Source organism: Schistocerca serialis, chromosome 9 (genome assembly GCF_023864345.2).
Source record: "Schistocerca serialis cubense isolate TAMUIC-IGC-003099 chromosome 9, iqSchSeri2.2, whole genome shotgun sequence".
In the NCBI taxonomy this organism is placed as follows: domain Eukaryota; kingdom Metazoa; phylum Arthropoda; class Insecta; order Orthoptera; family Acrididae; genus Schistocerca; species Schistocerca serialis.
This window is the reverse complement of record NC_064646.1, coordinates 136,765,434-136,786,278: the sequence shown is the minus strand read 5'-3', so window position 1 is coordinate 136,786,278 and position 20,845 is coordinate 136,765,434. Positions and strand designations below refer to the sequence as shown.

At 41.5% G+C, this 20,845-nt stretch overlaps 1 protein-coding gene across 3 annotated transcripts in view; it reads right to left on the bottom strand.

The window, feature by feature from the left end:
• The window catches only part of LOC126419325 (lachesin-like), a 140,615-nt gene extending 127,002 nt beyond the window's left edge, over window positions 1-13,613 (bottom strand). For 2 of the 3 annotated variants that reach the window (XM_050086509.1, XM_050086507.1), the window contains exon 1: window positions 13,456-13,613. In XM_050086509.1, coding sequence (XP_049942466.1) covers window positions 13,456-13,504 — 49 coding nt within the window. In that variant the 5' untranslated portion in view covers window positions 13,505-13,613. The remainder of the gene's footprint in view (window positions 1-13,455) is intronic. The other variant, XM_050086508.1, reaches the window with a different exon arrangement.
• Window positions 13,614-20,845: the final 7,232 nt, after the last annotated feature.

Sequence of the window (20,845 nt, the reverse complement as noted above, 5' to 3'; positions counted from 1 at the left end):
AAGGTAACTGAAGTAATTTTGTAAAAAGGTTCATCAATAGATTTTTTTATGACAACAATCCGGTTTCTTTTGGGTCCTCCCTTGTATTATGGTGAACCATGTGAAAATACATGTGTTCTTGTAATCCCCGAGTCTGGAGATGTGTGTAGAAAAGCGTCAGGTTCAGAGCAGAAACAGTACTGTGTTTGTGCCAAGGGGAAACGAGCCCGAATTTATAGAACAGTTCTGAGAGCGACTTCGGTCCACTGAGGGTGCTTTGGTCGCGCGTTTGGGTTGATGTCTTCTGATTATTGGCTGCGGGAAAATATCTAGTGCTGTGAGGAGTATATATGGTACTGTCCATCTTCGTGGTATATGTACGAATGATGTAAAAGGGATGATTTTGTTTGGCGCAGGATACAAATTGCATGTTTACTAAATTGACATGGTACTCAGTGATATATTGCTAGGTTGGAGATCAGTTTTGTGCACTAATATTCAATCTCCTGTCCTTGGTGGGAGAGCATTGTAATTGATGGCCGCATCACTTCACGGGGCTGCAGGTAACCTCCTGTGCAGTATACTGGACAGGGGGTGGCAGAAGGTGTGTGTCCATGTTGATTGCATTATTTTGTGACTGCGTCTGTAGGCTGTGCTAAGCACTATTCGGACAGTTTATGAGTACTGAGCTTGTCTGCACATCACTGTGCTGTGTTATTTAGGAGTAGGTCTGTACTGAAATTATTTTGGTAAGTTAGGAGTTGTTTGTGTGTCTGCAGAGCATTATTTAGGAGTAGTTTATAGGTCTGTGGGCTGTGTGGCGTGATCCCAAGTACATATTTTGCATTGATGTGATAAATAGACTATCTCTCAAAATCGTTCCCTAAATAAATTGTTCCAAAATAAATAAAGTACACTCCTTCCTTACTCTCTGCAGCATCCCAGTTGTGGCTGAGTCATTTTCGCGCCGTTTTCCCCCTTCAAACCACCATCTTGGATTACTTCACAGAAGGGATGACATCACACTCTGGTGGCTGTATTGTGTACTATGTCAGTTGGAGTCTAGATCTCGTGGTGGAGACACTGTCTGCAAAATAAAAACTTATGCCCAGCACAGGCAGAATCGTTTTCCTGCCACCCCCACCCCCACCCCCCCATACACCATCTTGGATTCTGTCACAAAACGGACAACAGCGCTCTCTGGTGGTGGTACTGTGTACTAGATCCAGACCTCTTGGTGAACACACTGTTTGCCGCCATCTCGGATAACAGTACTTGCATCATCAGCTGACATCATGGCTGTCATCTTGGATTACGTCACAGAACACGACAGTGCCCTCTGGTGGTGGTACTGTGTAATATGTCAGTTGGAGTCTGTACCTTGTGGTGAACACACTGGATGGTGGTGCTGCCTCTAATTGTTTAAGTAAAGACTGATGGATGATTTCAAGAGTTGACGATTAGCAAGAATGTTTGCAGAGTCGTTTATATGGATTATTATTTTGACAATTTACGAGTCGTTTGGCTCTCTGGACATAAATGTATTGCATTATTTACGAGTGGCATGAAGGTCTGTAGGCTGTGCAATACGTTATTTTGACAGTTTACAATTACCAGGTCCATGTGCAGAGTTATTTAGGAGTAGTTTGCAGGTCTGTATGCTGTGTGGCATGTCAGAGCATGTGTTATTTATCACTGTAATAAATATACTTCATCCCTAAAAAAGTGTTCCAAAATAAATAGACTCCTTCCTCTTTCCACCAGCCCAGTGCAGGCTGAGTCCCTTGCCCACCAATCCCTAGGAAGAGGTGGCAGTCGGGTGACTTAGGTTATTGGAGGGTTTTTTTCCCCCAATTTTCTTAGGGTGGTAGAGAAACCCAAAGTGACCTTTCCTTACCACTAAAATTTAAACTTGGCCCCAGTTCCTAGGATGAGGAGACGGTCTGGTGACTTAGGTTAGTGGAGGTAGCCCAAGTGTCCTTACTTTCCCGCCATTTTCTTAGGTTAGTAGAGATAGCTCAATTGACCTATCTTCCTGCCAAAATTCAAACTTGGCGCCAGTTCCTAGGAAGACGTGGCGGTCGCATGACTTAGGTTAGTGGAGGTAGCCCAGACCTATCTTCCCACGATTTTCTTAGGTTAGCAGAGATAACTATGGTGTGATGCATTATACTATTGGAATTTGAACTTCCTGCCATTTTTGTGGAGGAGGGGAGGGGGGTTAGATTAGTGGAGGTAGTCGAATTGACCTATCTTCCCGCCAAAATCCGCCATCTTGGATGACATCATGCGCTGTTGCCAAGTCTACACACCGCCATCTTGGAAGACGTCATCACCGCCATCTTGGGTACATCTTGCAACAATGCAGAGTGCCCAAGAACGCTGGTTGCACCAATACTGTCCTCTTCCAATTGCATAATATTGCCCTCAAGTACATCTTCCTTGTACAGGCTCTCTAAACACTCCTTCCACATTTCTGCTTTCCCTTCTTTGCTTAAGACTGGTTTTCCATCTGAGCTCTTGATATTCATAGAGGTGGTTTTCTTTTCTCCATAGGTCTCTTTAATTTACCTGTAGGCAGCATCTATCTTACCCCCTAGTGATATATGCTTCTACATCCCTGCATTTGCCCTGTAGCCATTCTTGCTTAGCCATTTTACACTTCCTGTTGAATTCATTTCTTAGACATTTGTATTCCCTTTTGCCTGTTTCATTTATTGAATTTTTAAATTCTCTCCTTTCATCGATTAAATTCAATATCTCTTGCGTCACCCACAGATTTCTACGTGCCCTTATCTTTTTACCTACTTGATCCTCTGCTGCCTTCACTATTTCAACTCTCACAGCTACCCATTCTTCTTCTACTGTATTCCTTTCCTCTGTTCTTGTCAGTCGTTTCCTAATGCTCCCTCTGAAGCTCCCTAAAACCTCTGGTTCTTTCAGTTTATCCAAGTCCCCTCTCCTTAAATTCCTGTCTTTTTGCAGTTTCTTCAGTTTTAATCTGCAGTTCTTAACCAATAAATGGTTGTCAAAGTCCACATCTCCCCTGGAAATGTTTTACAATTTAAAACCTGATTCCGAAATCTCTGTCTTACAATAACTTAATCAGTCTGAAACCTTCCGGTGCCTGCAGATCTCTTCCATGTATGCAACATTCTTTCATGGTTCTAAAACCAAGTGTTAAGTATGATTAAATTACGCTCTGTGCAACATTCTACCAGGCAGCTTCTTCTTTCATTCTGTTCTCCCACTCCATAATCCCCTACTACTTTTCCTTCTTTTCCTTTTCCTAGTGTCGAATTCCAGTCCACCATGACTATTAAATTTTCGCCTCCCTTAACTATCTGAATAATTTCTTTTATCTCATCACACATTTCCTCTATCTCCTCCTCTTCTGCAGAACTAGTTGGCATATAAATTTGTACTATTCTGGTAGGTGTGGGCTTCATATTTATCGTGGATACAATCATGCGTTCAGTATGCTGTTGATAGTAGCTTATCCACGTCCCTTTTTTTTTTTTTTTTTAATTCATTACTAAACGCACTCTTGCCTTACCCCTGTTTGATTTTGTATTAATATCCTATATTTACCTGACCAGAAATCCTGTTTCTCCTGCCACAGAACTTCACTTATTCCCATTACATCTAGATTTAACCTATCTATTTCCATTTTTAAATTTTCTAACCTACAATTAAGGGACCTGACATTCCACACTCCAATCCATAGAATGTCAGTTCTGTTTTTCCTGATCCTGGGTAGTCCCCAGCTGGAGATCCGAATGGGGACTATTTTACCTCTGGAATATTTCACCCAAGAGGATGTCATCATCATTTAACCATAGAGTAGGGCTCCATGCCCTCAGGAAAAATTATGGCTGCAGTTTCCCCTTGCTTTCAGCCGTTTGCAGCACCAACACAGGCAAGGCCGTTTTATTTGATGTTACAAGGCTAGATCAGTCAGTCATCCAGACTGTTGCCCCTGCAACTACTGAAAAGGCTGCTGTCCCTCTTCAGGAACCACATGTTTGACTGGCCCCTCAACAGATACCTCTCCATTGTGGTTGCACCTACAGTACGGCTATCTGTATCACTGAGGCATGCAAGCCTCCCCGTCAATGGCAAGACCCATAGTTCATGGAGCGATGTGAAGACTGTTGTGCTTTAAATGCACGAACAGCGCCAGACTAATATCTGGTACCACACCTGCAGTATTTTAACCATGACTTGGTGGGCCTATTTGTATTTATCAAAATTGACTGTGTGAAGACATACATGCAGATTACAGTGGCACGTGAAGACATTCAGGAAACGGCAATTATCACGACCTTCGGCTTTTCGATAGCATGTACATGACTTTTGGCCTTTGGAATGATGTCCAGACCTGGTTTTGCACGTATCTTGATGACACTCTGGTCAATTTTCCAAGGCGCCTGAACTCCACCGCCGACATCTAAAGACCGTCTCTCGGCGCCTGAGCGAGGCCATCATCGTCATTAACTCCCTGAAAAGTACATTCAGAGTCACTAAAATTGAGTTTCTAGGGTACTTAATCAACCCTAGAAGATATACGGCACTACCAAACAAGGTACAGACGGTCTTGAACATGCCGCGATCACAGACATGCAAAGACTTACGTCGCTATCTTAGAATGAAAAATTTTTACCGGCGCCATCTATGCAAAGCCTCCATAGTGCTGGAACTCCTGACTGTGGCGCTACACAGTCCTATCTCTAAGGGAAGACCTACCATTATCTGGATGGGCACAATGGAGAGAAGCTTTGCTGAGCAGAGCCTGACGGAAGCGATGCTGCTTGCTCACCCTGTGCACAATGCTGAACTGCTCGTGGTCATGGACAGCAGCAAGACAGGAATAGGCACAGTGTTTCAACAACACATTGGCAGTAGCTCGCACCCTCTCGATTTCAAGTTTTGGAAGCTATCCGAGTCGCACAAAATGGTGTTCTACTGAGATAGCAATATACAATTTCACTGTCCACATAATAGAGTTTTTAAATAGTAAAATGTCACCAAGAGGAATTTTCTGTGACTTGTCCAAAGCATTTGATTATATGAACCATGACATTATGTTACAGAAATTACAATTCTATGGTATAAATGGAACAGAATATGAGTGGTTTAAGTCATGCCTACAGAACAGCAAGCAAAAAGTTTCCTTATATGGGTCAAGTGATTTAAATAAGTTTGCCAATTCATCTAACTGGGGTGAAATAACATTAGGTGTTCCACAGGGTTCAATCATGGGTCCCTTTCTCTTCTTGATATGTGTGAACAACCTCCTTTCCTATCTGAAACAGGAAGCTGAACTGACACTGTTTCCTGATGATACAAACCTCATTATTAATCCAGTAAAAGAAACTCCAATAGAAAATGATACAAATAAGGTCTTTGGAAAAGTCATTAATTGGTTTTCTGCAAATGGGCTTGCTCTAAACTTTCAAAACACAGTACATGCAATTTTCTGCTGCAAAAATTACAGTTTCTTCAATAAATATAACACATCAACAGACGTCAGTAGACAGGATAGAGCATACTAAGTTTTTGGGTATACATATGGATGAGAATCTTAATTGGAAAATTCGTATTTTGGATCTTCTAAAGCGACTAGATTCAGCAACTTTTGTAATCAGAATAATTGCCAATTTTGAGGCTATAGAAATTAGTAAGCTAACATACTTTGCATACTTTCACTCTCTGATGTCATAGGGAATAATCTTTTGGGGTAACTCAACATTTAGAACAAAAGTATTCACTGCTCAAAAGAAAGTGGTTAGAATAATGTGTGGGGTTCATAGTTGTACATCTTGTAGGCATCTTTTTAAAAGATTGGGAAGTCTTCCAACAGCCTCACAGTACATTTACTCAGTAATGAAATTTGTTCTCAACAACATGGACCAGTTTAAAAACAACTGTGACATTCATGATTATAATACCAGAAAAAAGAAAGACTTACACCATCCTTTATTCAACCCATCTTTGGCACTGAAAGGGTTAAAATATGAGGCTGTAAAAATTTTCGACCAATTACCAGATGAAATAAAATGTCTGACAGACAGCAGTAATAGCTTCAAAAATAAATTGAAGTCATACCTCCTTGACAACTCCTTCTATACCATAGATGAGTTCTTGAATAGGAATAAATAAATCTATAAATATAGCACATGCATTTTGTGCCATTTAAGGGAATGGGGTAAATAACAGAAATATTAATCTTTAACTCTATATTGTAATATACATATATATTAAAAAATCTTGTTTCATATGTGACACGTTCCACATCATAACGGATACCGTACCGTGCAATTGATCTTTGGAACACGCAACCAACTAACTAACTAACGTGCCTGGTGTGCTTATGACTGTGAGTTGATTGCCATGTTCAAGGCAGTGAAATACTTCCACCCTCCTGTAGAAACCCATCATTTCGTGATTTTCACTGACCACAAGCCCCCAACTCACGCGCTTCAGAATAACAATACCATTGCTCAGAGTGGGCGCACGCAATCGTTGTCGTCATACTAAGCCCACAGTTGAAAGCCGCCTGACCTGGTGGCTGCTTTTTGCCGCTCGCCGTCCAGCGCTGCCCTAGTGCGAGTGCTTGACGGGCTACTGCCAACGACTACATTTTGGCGCCAGAAATGGTCGCAGCGATACCAACAACAGCAGTCTGGGGATGAACTGGTTTCTCACACCCCCACATTTTGGTGTCAGAAGTTTTTTAAGGACCAATGGCTGCTATTCGTCGAGAGGATGCTCCAGCTGTGACGTCATAGGCAGTTCTGGATTGCACCTTCGAAGGTATGAGTTTGGTGAATGAGCTTAGTTTTTTTTCTTTCTTCCTTTGCACGAACATGTTAGGGATAATTAACTGCCATAGGAGTCTCCAAGTGAATTCTCTGAAAGCAGCTGTGTAACAATAGAGGAGACTATTTATGGCCGTGTAATTGGTCAGGCAATGAGTTGCCTTGTACTCAGTCAGTGTCTGCAACATGTAGTACGTGCCAACACTGTGGCCATGAGGCACATCAGTGGTCAAAGTTAAGGATGGCTATTGATTTATACTAATAATTGGGAGCATCTATGTTTTTATGTGTTTGAGTGCTTGTTGTAGGTATTAGTATTTTCTTGTGTGTTCTTTGATGCAATTTATTTTTTGGCGAGAAAAAATTTCACAAATGTCAGGTGTCTCATTGTATTTGTATGTGCAGAATGAGGAATGGAAAGCCAGACAGTGTTCTGAGAACTTTAAAAAATGTATGTTAGTTTGTACCAGACAATATAGCTTGATATAAGCAAGGAGTATGTTGATTTTTGTTAAATACGTAAAGTAGTATGCACGAGCAGCCAGCCATTCAGGTGGAAAGATCACATAATAACAAGAAGTGTTACAGGGTTCTCTTTGTAATTCTATTTCTTCTCTTGTCATTTGTTTTTGTGTCATCGATAGAGTCTTAATGACGTCGTTTTCGATACCAGAGAGGACTACTGTGGAGGAAACGTTGCAAGTTTTAGCAGCCCAACTGCCTGCTTTATCTGCCTGGTCCGCTCTCACAACCTGTTTCTTAATCATTTTTGCTCTGTCCGCTTGCATGCAACGGGGAAGTTCCAAAAATCGGTTGGATAGGTACCGCATGCTCTAAGCCAATATCACAAAAATCAGTGTACATCTCGGCTTCCACGTCATCAATTGGCTCGTGAACAACACTGACCATTCTCATGCTGCATCGTTGCTGGTGACGAGAAACGGTTTCTTTATGCTAACTTAAGGAAAAGAAAGGAATGGTTGAGCCCAAACAAATCAGCAACTCTATGTATAAAGACCTGCATGCACGCACAAAAGATAATGTTAAGCATCTGGTGGAACAGCAATGGTGTAATGTATTACGAATTGCTTTCCCAAGGTGTGATCTTCACTGCTGATATTTATTGTCAACCACTGAGACATTTTGCAAATACAATACAAGAACAACGAGCAGGATGACTGCGTGAAGTGATGCTACACCACGATAACGCCCGCCAGAATTGTGCTGGACTGATAAACATCATATAAGAGTTGTATGAAGATTGTATTTGTTCTTTCGGACATGTCCGAAAGAAGAGACTATCTTCATATATAGTTCAGGGTAACCGGCCATTGACCTCCTTCTTCTGTGCTGGATGCACACGCATTGCCCGAACTCTTACGGGACTCGGTGAGATTGTCTGCCGCAAGTAATGAGTGTAATGGGCAGTGGCACTACGAACGTAGTGTGTGGACATTAATTTGGGGCTGTGGGTCTCACGGGGAGCGTGCAAGGGATAAATCTCTGCAATCGCACTATCCTCTGTACACTCGGTGGCTCAGATGGACAGCCAGCACGGTAGCTCAGCGTGTTCGGGCAGAGAGCCGGTTGACCTCTGTAATAAAAAACTGAGTGGAAGGATCAACATACGAACTTGACCGGATGTCACGTGACGTCCGCAACGACCAAACACAACGATCAAACACGAAAAAAAAGATGGATAGAACATCTGACATGTATGCAGGAGATCCCAAGTTCGAGTCCCGGTTGGGGCACACATTTTCAACTGCCCCCGTTGATGTATATCAACGCCTGTCGATAGCTTAGGATATTGATTTAATTATCATTTCATATAAGAGTTGGGTTGGGAAGTCATTCCTCACCCACCTTATTCATCTGGTCTTGCGCCCTCAGATTTTCACCTTTTCCGCTCTCTATCAAACTGCCTTCAAGGAACTTCTTTTCCAGATGAAAATGCGCTCCGAACATGGCTCGATGAGTTTTTCGCCTCAAAACAACGTTAATTCTGCAGTTGCGGAATCAAAAAGCTACCCTAGAGTGGGCAGACTGTTGCAAATAGTGAAGCAGAATATATTATTGACCACTAAATTTTCTGTTATGTGAACCCGTTGTGTTTATTAAACTTAAGGAAAAACACTACGAACTTATGCAGTAACCCAGTAGATTTCAGTTTCTATATTCACCGAACTACTAGGGGGAAAAAAAAGTAACTCCATGTGTGAAATCTTCCCAGAAAATTACCTTCCTTGTTACAGAGGACTACCAGCAACTTAAAAACTAGTTACGCAAATCCTTTACAGATTGAACAGCGTTGTTACATGCGCACCTGTGTCCGTAGTATACTATAGTTTTAACCACTTGTTGCGCGTTTCTGCACTGTTAGTGGGTAATAAAATGAGCTCCTCTTATATTTATACATTGTCCTGTGACATAACCTTTTCAGGCAAGACACTGTAAAGACAAGTTGCATGCTAAATTACTGGAGGTTTGACGACTGCAAAAGGAATAGCTGGGTGAAGTTGACGTTAAGAGGCACGTCAAGTATTTAGGCAACACCACTGTGTCTCTTAGCAGCAACACCTGATCAGGAAAAAAGAACGATTTGACAGTTAATCAAAAGAGGTACATCTGTTCTCCTACCTTGTGTACTACACTGGTGTCGAAAATTAAAGCAACAAACCGCTATTTCCTCGTCCCGTGTCTAATTCACGATATAATAATACAAACTGTCAACCAGATGTCCGCAGGATGGTGTCCTTCACGGAAGATAGCATTCCAGTCAACGAACAACCATTCCAGTGATGACGACAGGGCACCTATGAAACGAGGTAGAGAAGACGTCTGCCAGACTCTCTGCGGTGGAGGCCCATAGGAAGAAAGAAAGCAGAACAGTCACAAACTGATGTCGCCCGATGGCTTAGTGTGAATCGTTCTGTTATTTCTCGGATGTGGCAACAGTGTATAGAGATCGAAACTGTATCCCAAAGACCAGGGCGGAACCGACTACGTGTGACTTCAGAAGAGAGGACCGTTATTTAGCTGTAAGGGCATGGCAGTACCGCGTTTGAACTGCATGGCAACTGGCATGTGAGATCGCAGCATCCAGTGGACGTGTTGTATCGAGGCAAACGGTATTCAGAAGGCTTCGGTAGGGTAGCCTTTATTGTTGGAGACATGCTGTATGTCTACCTCTGACATATCTTCACAGAAGAGAATGTCTAGAGTGGGCTCATCGACATGCCACCTGGATGGTCGAACAGTGGGTTAGTGCTCTCTTCACAGATGAGTCCCGATTTAGTCTGGAGAATGATTCTCAATGGATTCGCATCTGAAGCGAATGTGGACCACGATTTCGGGACTCAAACATTGTGGAGAGAGACCAATATCGAGGAGGATCCCTAATGATGTGGGCAGAGATTATGTTTACCACGCCAACCATTCTTCATTCTTCATGAAATGGTATGAGTGAATTGGCAAGGCATCGTGACGAGATCTTGGGACCTCATTTGCGGTTGTTGCGAGGTGCTGTGGGCCCAGACTTTGTATTGATGGACGATAATGCTCTACCTCATAGAGTTGATGTTTTCTTGGAAACGGAAGATATTGCCTGCATGGCGTGGGCTGCTCGCTCTCCCGATTTGAATCCCATAGCGCATGTCTAGGATACACTAGGGAGACGGCTTGCATCACGTCAGCTTTCACCGACCCCTCTCCAAGACTGCGAGGAGCTCTCCAGAAACAAAGGGCGTTATTGCCTCAACGTGAGACTGATGACATCATTCACAGCATACCCCGTCGCTGTCAGGCCGGTATTGCTGCCAGAGGGCGTCACACCCTGTACTGAGGGCATTAACCAGTTGTCGGAATGTATATGCAAATTTGTTAAGTTGGGAAAAACGAAGAACATTTTTGTCTACCGTTATGCATGTTGCAGTTATTTACGTTCTGTATTCGTTACATTTCTTCTACTTTACCATCACTTGTTTATACTGTTTTGTACCAAAATAAACGCAGACTTGCAAAATTTCCGTGTGTTGCTTTAATTTTGGACACCAATGTATCTTCCCACCATACAAGAAAAATATTTTTCCTCGGCCTACGACTGTGAACGCGAACTGTTGAGAGAGTAATTTCGTTCAAGTAGCATAATAAAGAAACGATCGATGCGGAACAGATGTCTATTGCTAACATGGTTCACGTGGCAACAGTATGCTTGCTTCACACAACTACCACCTACACAACTCACTTGTTTTCAACAATCTATTGCTATTACTTCTCTACGGTACTGCAGGATCTCAAAGATCGGCGGGCGGGCACTGAAATGAATATGACATTCTACAGAAAACTTCATACTTGCACAGAAATAACTGTTCGATGTAGAATGCTTGAAATAACTGATAGAATATTAGGAAACGCCTTGAACGAAAGCTGTGTCTTATCTTGAAAGATGTGCAACAAATATTGGTACCACATGTAGCATAGACAGTGATGTAGCGGAGCTACTTAACGGAAACAGCTGCTTTCAAAGAACTAGGTCAAAGAACTAATGAGGAGCATTGACACAGTTTTCCATCTGGATACTTTTAAGGTTTGAGTATGGGTTAAGAGATGCTCATCAAACAGTGAAATAGTGTTGAGGATGTTTAAGACAGTACCAGTTACTGTCGCACATTGTGAACTCACAGTTTCAGCTAATTAAAGTCGATGATACAACTACTTAAGGCTGAATATGAGAATAAACAGGCCGTCAAATCTTGTTGACAGAATTCACATAGTTGCTAAACCAGATTTCAATGATTAATCAATCAGGTTGCTTCGCTGAAAGTAAAATGTAATTGTGATAAAAACAAAATTCCTGGGAAGAGCTATTTTCTCATCTCTCAATTATAGCCTTCTTTCTTATATTTCTAATTGCTTATTGATGCAGCATTAACCATTTATGAGGAACAAATGGAGTCTCTTCTTTATTATTCTTTATACTAAAACCAATATACAGTTGTTGCAATAAATAATAAGATATAGATCTTTTTACTATGAGTATGTTTGCCAACGTCCCTTATGTTGGGGATCCCATTGGAAGGCCATATTTTTGTACATAATTTATTTACAACTGTTTATGAGTGTCTGTCTATATAAATAAAAACGTAAATGTTCGTTTGTTCAAAATCGTGTATCTCCAAAACTTCTTGACCAATTATTGCTTTGTAATATTGTTAGTCCAGCAGTTATTTAAACTGTCAACTCTCCCTTTGTGTAACTCATTAAAGACTGTACAAGGAACCGACAGAGAAAAGACTGAATACTCTATATCGGCAATTTTCTGTAAAGTCACACAAACAGCTTAGTATTTACTAAAGCGGCTGTATTACACCCCGCATGCGGCCGAAGAGAGTCAGACCCAATTACTTCTAGAAATGCGAGAGAATTCCGAAATTAATAAAAAGTCTACTACACATTCCAGAAGGGGGCAAGTGGCCCTGTTACTCATCTAAAGGACGCCTATGACGGGAAGCAGGGATTGCGATTATCGCTGAAACTACTGGATTGCGGTTATATCGTCTTTTTCCTGCTCAAAATAACTTTTTTTTTTAAGTAAGTGATTTTTCTGCATTTTATTCCTGTCATTTCCCGTAATAAATGTGGAAATCGAACAAAGGTTGAAAAAAAATTTTTACTCTCCAAGTTGCAAGATACATAGAACCAAAATATTACGTTCAGTAGGTGAAGAAAAATTAGTCCACCCGCTACTCGTTGCTTTTCTCGAAAAGTGGTAAGTGGTTGAATACTACAAAATAATCACCGGTATTCTCCTATTGATTCCAGTTTTTTGAAACTCTGCTAAAAAACCATGTTGTAATGGGGGATCATACCGCTACCTGGTCACTACGAATAGTCAGTGGTAAAGAATGGCAACTGTGGTTAAAGAACTGTTTTCGGTGTTAATTTGTCCGTTTTCAAGGGCTACAAGCAGATAAAAGCACATTATGTAGACACAGACAACAGGTCAGCTACTTTCTATTTTTATTGTATACTATGAATTTAACTATTGTTAAGTTCTTAATTTATTACTGATATCTTAATTTCCTTCCTCTTTTATTATTTCGTAGAAATGGTAGACAAATCTTTAATCTTTCAAAGCAAATGAAACATTATACTTTATTGCTACGTCACTTCGTAAAAATATTTCCACACTAGTGTTGGCACCATTCTGCTGTACAACGGATGTCCGACCACAGCGAGAAGCTACTGCATAGACCAGGTCGGGGAAGTCTTTCACAGCGCACGCACACGCGTACCTTAAGCAACGACACACGGCAACAGGGACTTTGTCTCAGCAATGGAGTGCCAGTTCTTATATTATTCGTCCGTCGGTCGTTTCTGTAGGCATTGTTATTAAAATCGAAACATTTTATCACTGCTGCTATGGCCAATTGATATTTTTTACACCTTTATAAGGAAAAAACAAAAACACCTGTTATAACTGCAACCAAAGAAAAACCAAAAACTACCGGTTACTCAGAACTGAAATACCGGTAATGGTTTTAACCGGTCGGTTCTTCCCATCCCTCATTGGGAAGTACCCTCCGCCATGCACTTCACAGTGGTTTGCAGAATATGGATGTAGACACAGATGTAGAGACTATTGCAATCTTACCTGTTGCTAAATCTAACAGGAGTGCTGCCAGAAGTTGCGCTACGATCATCTTGGAAATTATGATTCACGACGCAGTGAAGCTGTGTATATGATAGAGACTGCAGACGCTGCAAGGAATCTGGTGGCCTCGGCCGGTATCGGCCGACCTAAGGTCACACCGGATGCCCTCCGTCTGCACGGAAACAGTGCTCCGTTCAAATACGCCGTTGCGTATACGGTTAGACATAATTATGGAACCTGCAGATGTTATCCGCAATTACATCAGCTAACGCATCTGATTTGAATGGGGATCGACTGTTGTTAACAGTAGTACCAATAACAGTAAATACTTTTAAGACTATTCACAGATTTATGACGGTATATATCCCTTGTATTTAATGGAAGTAAATGGATAGGGGAGACCGCTGACAAAAGTAACAGGGTATGAAAGTAACATCCCTCCCCGACCTTCGCATGTAGCTCCGAAAATCGCGTGATTCAAACAACGTATTCCTTTCATATTTCCCTGCTACCTACCAATTGTTGGACAGTATTGGAGAGTCTCTGTTGAGTGTGGCGCAGTAAAACGTTTTGTCAGTGTCTCACGCAAGTTTTCTCAATTTTCTTAGTTTTGTGATAACGATGGCATTACGCTGTAAACGTAAGTCTACTGTAATAATTTAACTATGTGAAACTTTCAGTTTTATGTCACCATTATCAGCTTTTTCATTACTTGTGTAGATTGTGTCTAAAATATCAATTAAAAAGAAAAGCGTGGTCGGGGACAAAAGAACCATTACTGCTGGGGACGGAAGTAAGTGTTTCTTTCGTCCCCGTTAGTGAAAAAGTATTATTAGCTGCAGGTACCATGTTTTTTTTTGTTTTTTTTTTTTCGTTAGCGAACAGTAATTTAGGTATGATACTATTAGGAGTAGTAGTGTCCTGCTGAACAAACTCGTTATTACTGAACAGACTCGTTATTTACTTAGTTATTTCGTTACAGGGAATTATGCCACAAACACGGGTTAGGACGACTACAAGAGGACTAACTTCTACTACTGTATATCAAACTGCGGCAGAAGATGTATTGGAGCAGCAGCAACAAAACACAATGTATGCCATGTTACATTGCATGGCATACATTAAAAAGAAAGAGAAACGTATGAGTGGTAGCAGAGCACACCAATGCCTCGTGTTGGATATAGAAGTGTAAATCGAGTGTTCTCTGATGAACAAAAAAAAAATTATAACTGATTATGTGATTAAAGTGTCGGAGATATTTTACGGACTTTTCCTTAAGGATATCCGAAAATTAGCTCACGAACTGGCAACGACAAACAATATACCAATTCCATCAACTTGGGCGGACAATCAAACTGCTGGTCCAGGCTGGTTTTCAGCATTCGTGAAGAGGAAACCCCAGTTGTCTATTCGGTCGCCTCAACCCACAAGTCTTGCTCGAGCAACGAGCTATAATCTAACAAATGTGGATGCCTTTTTCAACAACCTGGCTAGTGATATGGAGAGATATAAGTTGGGGCCCATGGACATCTGGGATATGGATGGGACAGGTGTCACCACTGTTCAGAAACCAAACAATGCTCAGGGTGACATTTTATTCGAGACAGTCCTATTGGTTGCATTGGAGCAGGAAATGCGAGTGGCTGGATGTAAAAGGAAGAATTTTTGTTATTCTTGCACCATTTCGTGTGTTGTTGTAGTCTTCAGTCCTGCTAAATGGGGAATAAAGCAGGTAGGAGCTATCACGTCGACTGAAAGAGGCACTCTTGTCACTGTTGCTATTGCCATCAATGCTCAGGGTGACATTTTATTCGAGACAGTCCTATTGGTTGCATTGGAGCAGGAAATGCGAGTGGCTGGATGCAAAAGGAAGAATTTTTGTTATTCTTGCACCATTTCGTGTGTTGTTGTTGTCTTCAGTCCTGAGACTGATTTGATGCAGCTCTCCATGCTACTCTATCCTGTGCAAGCTTCTTCATCTCCCAGTACTTACTGCAACCTACATCCTTCTGAATCTGCTTAGTGTATTCATCTCTTGGTCTCCCTCTATGATTTTTACCCTCCACGCTGCCCTCCAATGACCATTTCATAAAATTTGCTAAACCAACTCCAGAGCACAAATGCTTACTGCTTCTCGACAATCACGAATCTCATTTATCCATCAGAAGCCTGAATTTTTGCAAAAGCAAGGGGATTCCCACTGCACTGTACACACAGGCTACAGCCTCCAGACCGTTCAGTTTATGGTCCACTTAAAAAGACGGTGAATGCTTTTGCTGACAACTGGGTCAAGAATCATCCAGTAAAGACCATGTCAATTTGTGACATCCCTTCAATTCTAAGGGAAGCACTTCCACTTGCTGTAACTCCCAAAAACATTGCAGCAGGGTTTCACTGCACAGGCATAGTACCCTTTAATAGGAATGCGTTCAGTGAAATCGATTTTGCACCATCTTCTGTCACTGATCGCCCAGCACAAGCTTCCAATTAGGGAAACAAACTATGTCCTTAGCAGAATCATTAGCAATTTCTAGTGATCCATCTTAAGCTGGGAGGACATCTTATCCTGATCTAGTAGCAATATGCGAGAAAACACTTTCAAACGTCACAAGAAAAAGGAGAAAGTCTGCAATTTTGACCGACACTCCAGAGAATCTGGCTGTAGAAGAAGAGGTAAAGGCCTGTCCCCAGGCGAAAAAAGCGGAAAAGAAGCTAAATTTAAAAAGCAACCGGCCAAGAGGGCGAAAGCAGAAAAAACCTGAAGAATCATCATCGGAAGACAATGATAGCTACTGCCTTATATGTGTCAAGCCTTTCCATCACAGTCGTCCCAAGGAGAAGTGGATTCAGTGTTGAGAATGTGAGGGTTGGCCTCATGTTGCTTGTACCAAAGGGGGGGGGGGGGCATTTACGTGTGCTATAATTGTGAATCTGATGGGACTAAGATATGCATTACTTTTCTCTTTTATTGACTCACTGAACATGTACTCATAATGCCTAAATTCGTTCAGTGCTATTAATTGCTCTTTCAATTAATATAATAATTTTAAACAAATGAAAATTGAAGTTTATTGATGTTTAATTACTGTTTTGTAATGGTAATGTACTTTAAGTTCCTGTATGAGTCCTTTAGGTAATAAAATGTGGCTTAATTTACTTATGTTACTTTCGTAACCTACCTGTGTTACTATTGTCCCCGGTTATGGTGACAAAAGTAACAGGTACACTGATGCCTTAAAATTAGTTTTACAAATACCAAATATCATAAAATTGAAATAAACTTTGGACTGATAAATACTTATGCCCTGAATACAATGAAACCGTTCAGATGACGGGGTGTACTTACTCCAGTTTTTCACTAATGGAAGAATAAGGTTGAGAGGGGACAAGACATTCTGTCACTGTTCTCCATATTCAAGGGTACAAGTTATGTTCGTTTTTCACCCAAGACATCGTGTTTGTGAGATGACAGGAAGTTATTGGCATGAGCTGGTATTGATGGAAGCGGGTACATTGTTAATGTATGTGGGGCCTTTATAGTGGCTCTACTTTGAATGGTGTTTTTCTGCATGAGAGAGCAAGCAGGCAATTTGATGCTTTAACGACAAATCTTGCAGTGGACGTTTGGGGCTTCAAAGCCATGTGCAGCTAAGAGGGAAAGGAACATTTAGAAGTACTTACTGGGGACAAAATGCTGGGCCCAAAAATTTCTCCCATGGTGTGCAGACAATGCATTAGGGCGACGAGGTACAAAAATGGCCTACCTGAGTAGTTGTTGTTGTTGTGGTCTTCAGTCCTGAGACTGGTTTGATGCAGCTCTCCATGCTACTCTATCCTGTGCAAGCTTTTTCATCTCCCAGTACCTACTGCAACCTACATCCTTCTGAATCTGCTTAGTGTATTCATCTCTTGGTCTCCCTCTACGATTTTTACCCTCCACGCTGCCCTCCAATACTAAATTGGTGATCCCTTGATGCCTCAGAACATGTCCTACCAACCGATCCCTTCTTCTGGTCAAGTTGTGCCACAAACTTCTCTTCTCCCCAATCCTATTCAATACTTCCTCATTAGTTATGTGATCTACCCATCTAATCTTCAGCATTCTTCTGTAGCACCACATTTCGAAAGCTTCTATTCTCTTCTTGTCCAAACTATTTATCGTCCATGTTTCACTTCCATACATGGCTACACTCCATACAAATACTTTCAGAAATGACTTCCTGACACTTAAATCTATACTGGATGTTAACAAATTTCTCTTCTTCAGAAACGCTTTCCTTGCCATTGCCAGCCTACATTTTATATCCTCTCTACTTCGACCATCATCAGTTATTTTGCTCCCCAAATAGCAAAACTCCTTTACTACTTTAAGTGCCTCATTTCCTAATCTAATTCCCTCAGCATCACCCGACTTAATTAGACTACATTCCATTATCCTTGTTTTGCTTTTGTTGATGTTCATCTTATATCCTCCTTTCAAGGCACTGTCCATTCCATTCAACTGCTCTTCCAAGTCCTTCGCTGTCTCTGACAGAATTACAATGTCATCGGCGAACCTCAAAGTTTTTATTTCTTCTCCATGAATTTTAATACCTACTCCGAATTTTTCTTTTGTTTCCTTTACTGCTTGCTCAATATACAGATTGAACAACATCGGGGAGAGGCTACAACCCTGTCTCACTCCCTTCCCAACCACTGCTTCCCTTTCATGTCCCTCGACTCTTGTAACTGCCATCTGGTTTCTGTACAAATTGTAAACAGCCTTTCGCTCCCTGTATTTTACCCCTGCAACCTTTAGAATTTGAAAGAGAGTATTCCAATCAACATTGTCAAAAGCTTTCTCTAAGTCTACAAATGCTAGAAACGTAGGTTTGCCTTTCCTTAATCTTTCTTCTAAGATAAGTCGTAAGGTCAGTATTGCCTCACGTGTTCCAGTGTTTCTACGGAATCCAAACTGATCTTCCCCGAGGTTGGCTTCTACTAGTTTTTCCATTCGTCTGTAAAGAATTCGTGTTAGTATTTTGCAGCTGTGACTTATTAAGCTGATAGTTCGGTAATTTTCACATCTGTCAACACCTCCTTTCTTTGGGATTGGAATTATTATATTCTTCTTGAAGTCTGAGGGTATCATATCTCCAATTTCATCTTCATCTACATCCTCTTCCATTTCCATAATATCGTCCTCAAGTACATCGCCCTTGTATAGACCCTCTATATACTCCTTCCACCTTTCTGCTTTCCCTTCTTTGCTTAGAACTGGGTTTCCATCTGAGCTCTTGATATTCATACAAGTCGTTCTCTTATCTCCAAAGGTCTCTTTAATTTTCCTGTAGGCGGTATCTATCTTACCCCTAGTGAGATAGGCCTCAACATCCTTACATTTGTCCTCTAGCCATCCCTGCTTAGCCATTTTGCACTTCCTGTCGATCTCATTTTTGAGACGTTTGTATTCCTTTTTGCCTGTTTCTCTTACTGCATTTTTATATTTTCTCCTTTCATCAATTAAATTCAATATTTCTTCTGTTACCCAAGGATTTCTACTAGCCCTCGTCTTTTTACCTACTTGATCCTCTGCTGCCTTCACTACTTCATCCCTCAAAGCTACCCATTCTTCTTCTACTGTATTTCTTTCCCCCATTCCTGTCAATTGCTCCCTTATGCTCTCCCTGAATCTCTGTACAACCTCTGGTTCTTTTAGTTTATCTAGGTGCATCTCCTTAAATTCCCACCTTTTTGCAGTTTCTTCAGTTTTAATCTACAGGTCATAACCAATAGATTATGGTCAGAGTCCACATCTGCCCCTGGAAATGTCTTACAATTTAAAACCTGGCTCCTAAATCTCTGTCTTACCATTATATAATCTATCTGATACCTTTTAGTATCTCCAGGGTTCTTCCATGTATACAACCTTCTTTCATGATTCTTAAACCAAGTGTTAGTTATGATTATGTTGTGCTCTGTGCAAAATTCGACTAGACGGCTTCCTCTTTCATTTCTGTCCCCCAATCCATATTCACCTACTATGTTTCCTTCTCTCCCTTTTCCTACACTCGAATTCCAGTCACCCATGACTATTAAATTTTCGTCTCCCTTCACAATCTGAATAATTTCTTTTATTTCATCATATATTTCTTCAATTTCTTCGTCATCTGCAGAGCTAGTTGGCATATAAACTTGTACTACTGTAGTAGGCGTGGGCTTCGTATCTATCTTGGCCACAATAATGCGTTCACTATGCTGTTTGTAGTAGCTTACCCGCATTCCTATTTTCCTATTCATTATTAAACCTACTCCTGCATTACCCCTATTTGATTTTGTGTTTATAACCCTGTAGTCACCTGACCAGAAGTCTTGTTCCTCCTGCCACCGAACTTCACTAATTCCCACTATATCTAACTTCAACCTATCCATTTCCCGTTTTAAATTTTCTAACCTGCCTGCCCGATTAAGGGATCTGACATTCCACGCTCCAATCCGTAGAACGCCAGTTTTCTTTCTCCTGATAACGACATCCTCTTGAGTAGTCCCCGCCCGGAGATCCGAATGGGGGACTATTTTACCTCCGGAATATTTTACCCAAGAGGACGCCATCATCATGTAATCATACAGTAACGCTGCATGCCCTCGGGAAAAATTACGGCTGTAGTTTCCCCTTGCTTTCAGCCGTTCGCAGTACCAGCACAGCAAGGCCGTTTTGGTTATTGTTACAAGGCCAGATCAGTCAATCATCCAGACTTTTGCCCTTGCAACTACTGAAAAGGCTGCTGCCCCTCTTCAGGAACCACACGTTTGTCTGGCCTCTCAACAGATACCCCTCCGCTGTGGATGCACCTACGGTACGGCTATCTGTATCGCTGAGGCACGCAAGCCTCCCCACCAACGGCAAGGTCCATGGTTCATGGGGGGGACAAAGCATTTCTGGTGTAATTTTGATATCAAATTAATTATACAAATTAATTAATTGATCAATTAATTACACACATCCCTGATGATGTCATGGGTTTCTCCCAGCTGGCACAAGGGTCCCCCTCCTCTCCCATCCCCTCCTCTCCCCCTCCACCCCCACCCCTGGATGTGGTGGTAAATTGGCATGTGGGAAATTAAAAATGGTGGTAAATTCAAATTTATTGTCAGGAATACCAAATTTTGTGTGTCTGGAGACTAACAGACCTATTTCACAACACCACCACCACCACCACCACCACAGTACACTGTTGGCCCTTCCCCCTCCCTTCCCTTAGCTGGAAATTGGAGTGAAAAGGACTCTTTCTGTGCTGGCTGTTGGATAGGACAGACATAAGTCGTTATTATTCTGTCTGCAGTCCGGTATATTGTTTATTTAAATAATTTCAGCTGCCATTGATCGATCAATAGACAGTAGCTCAATCCA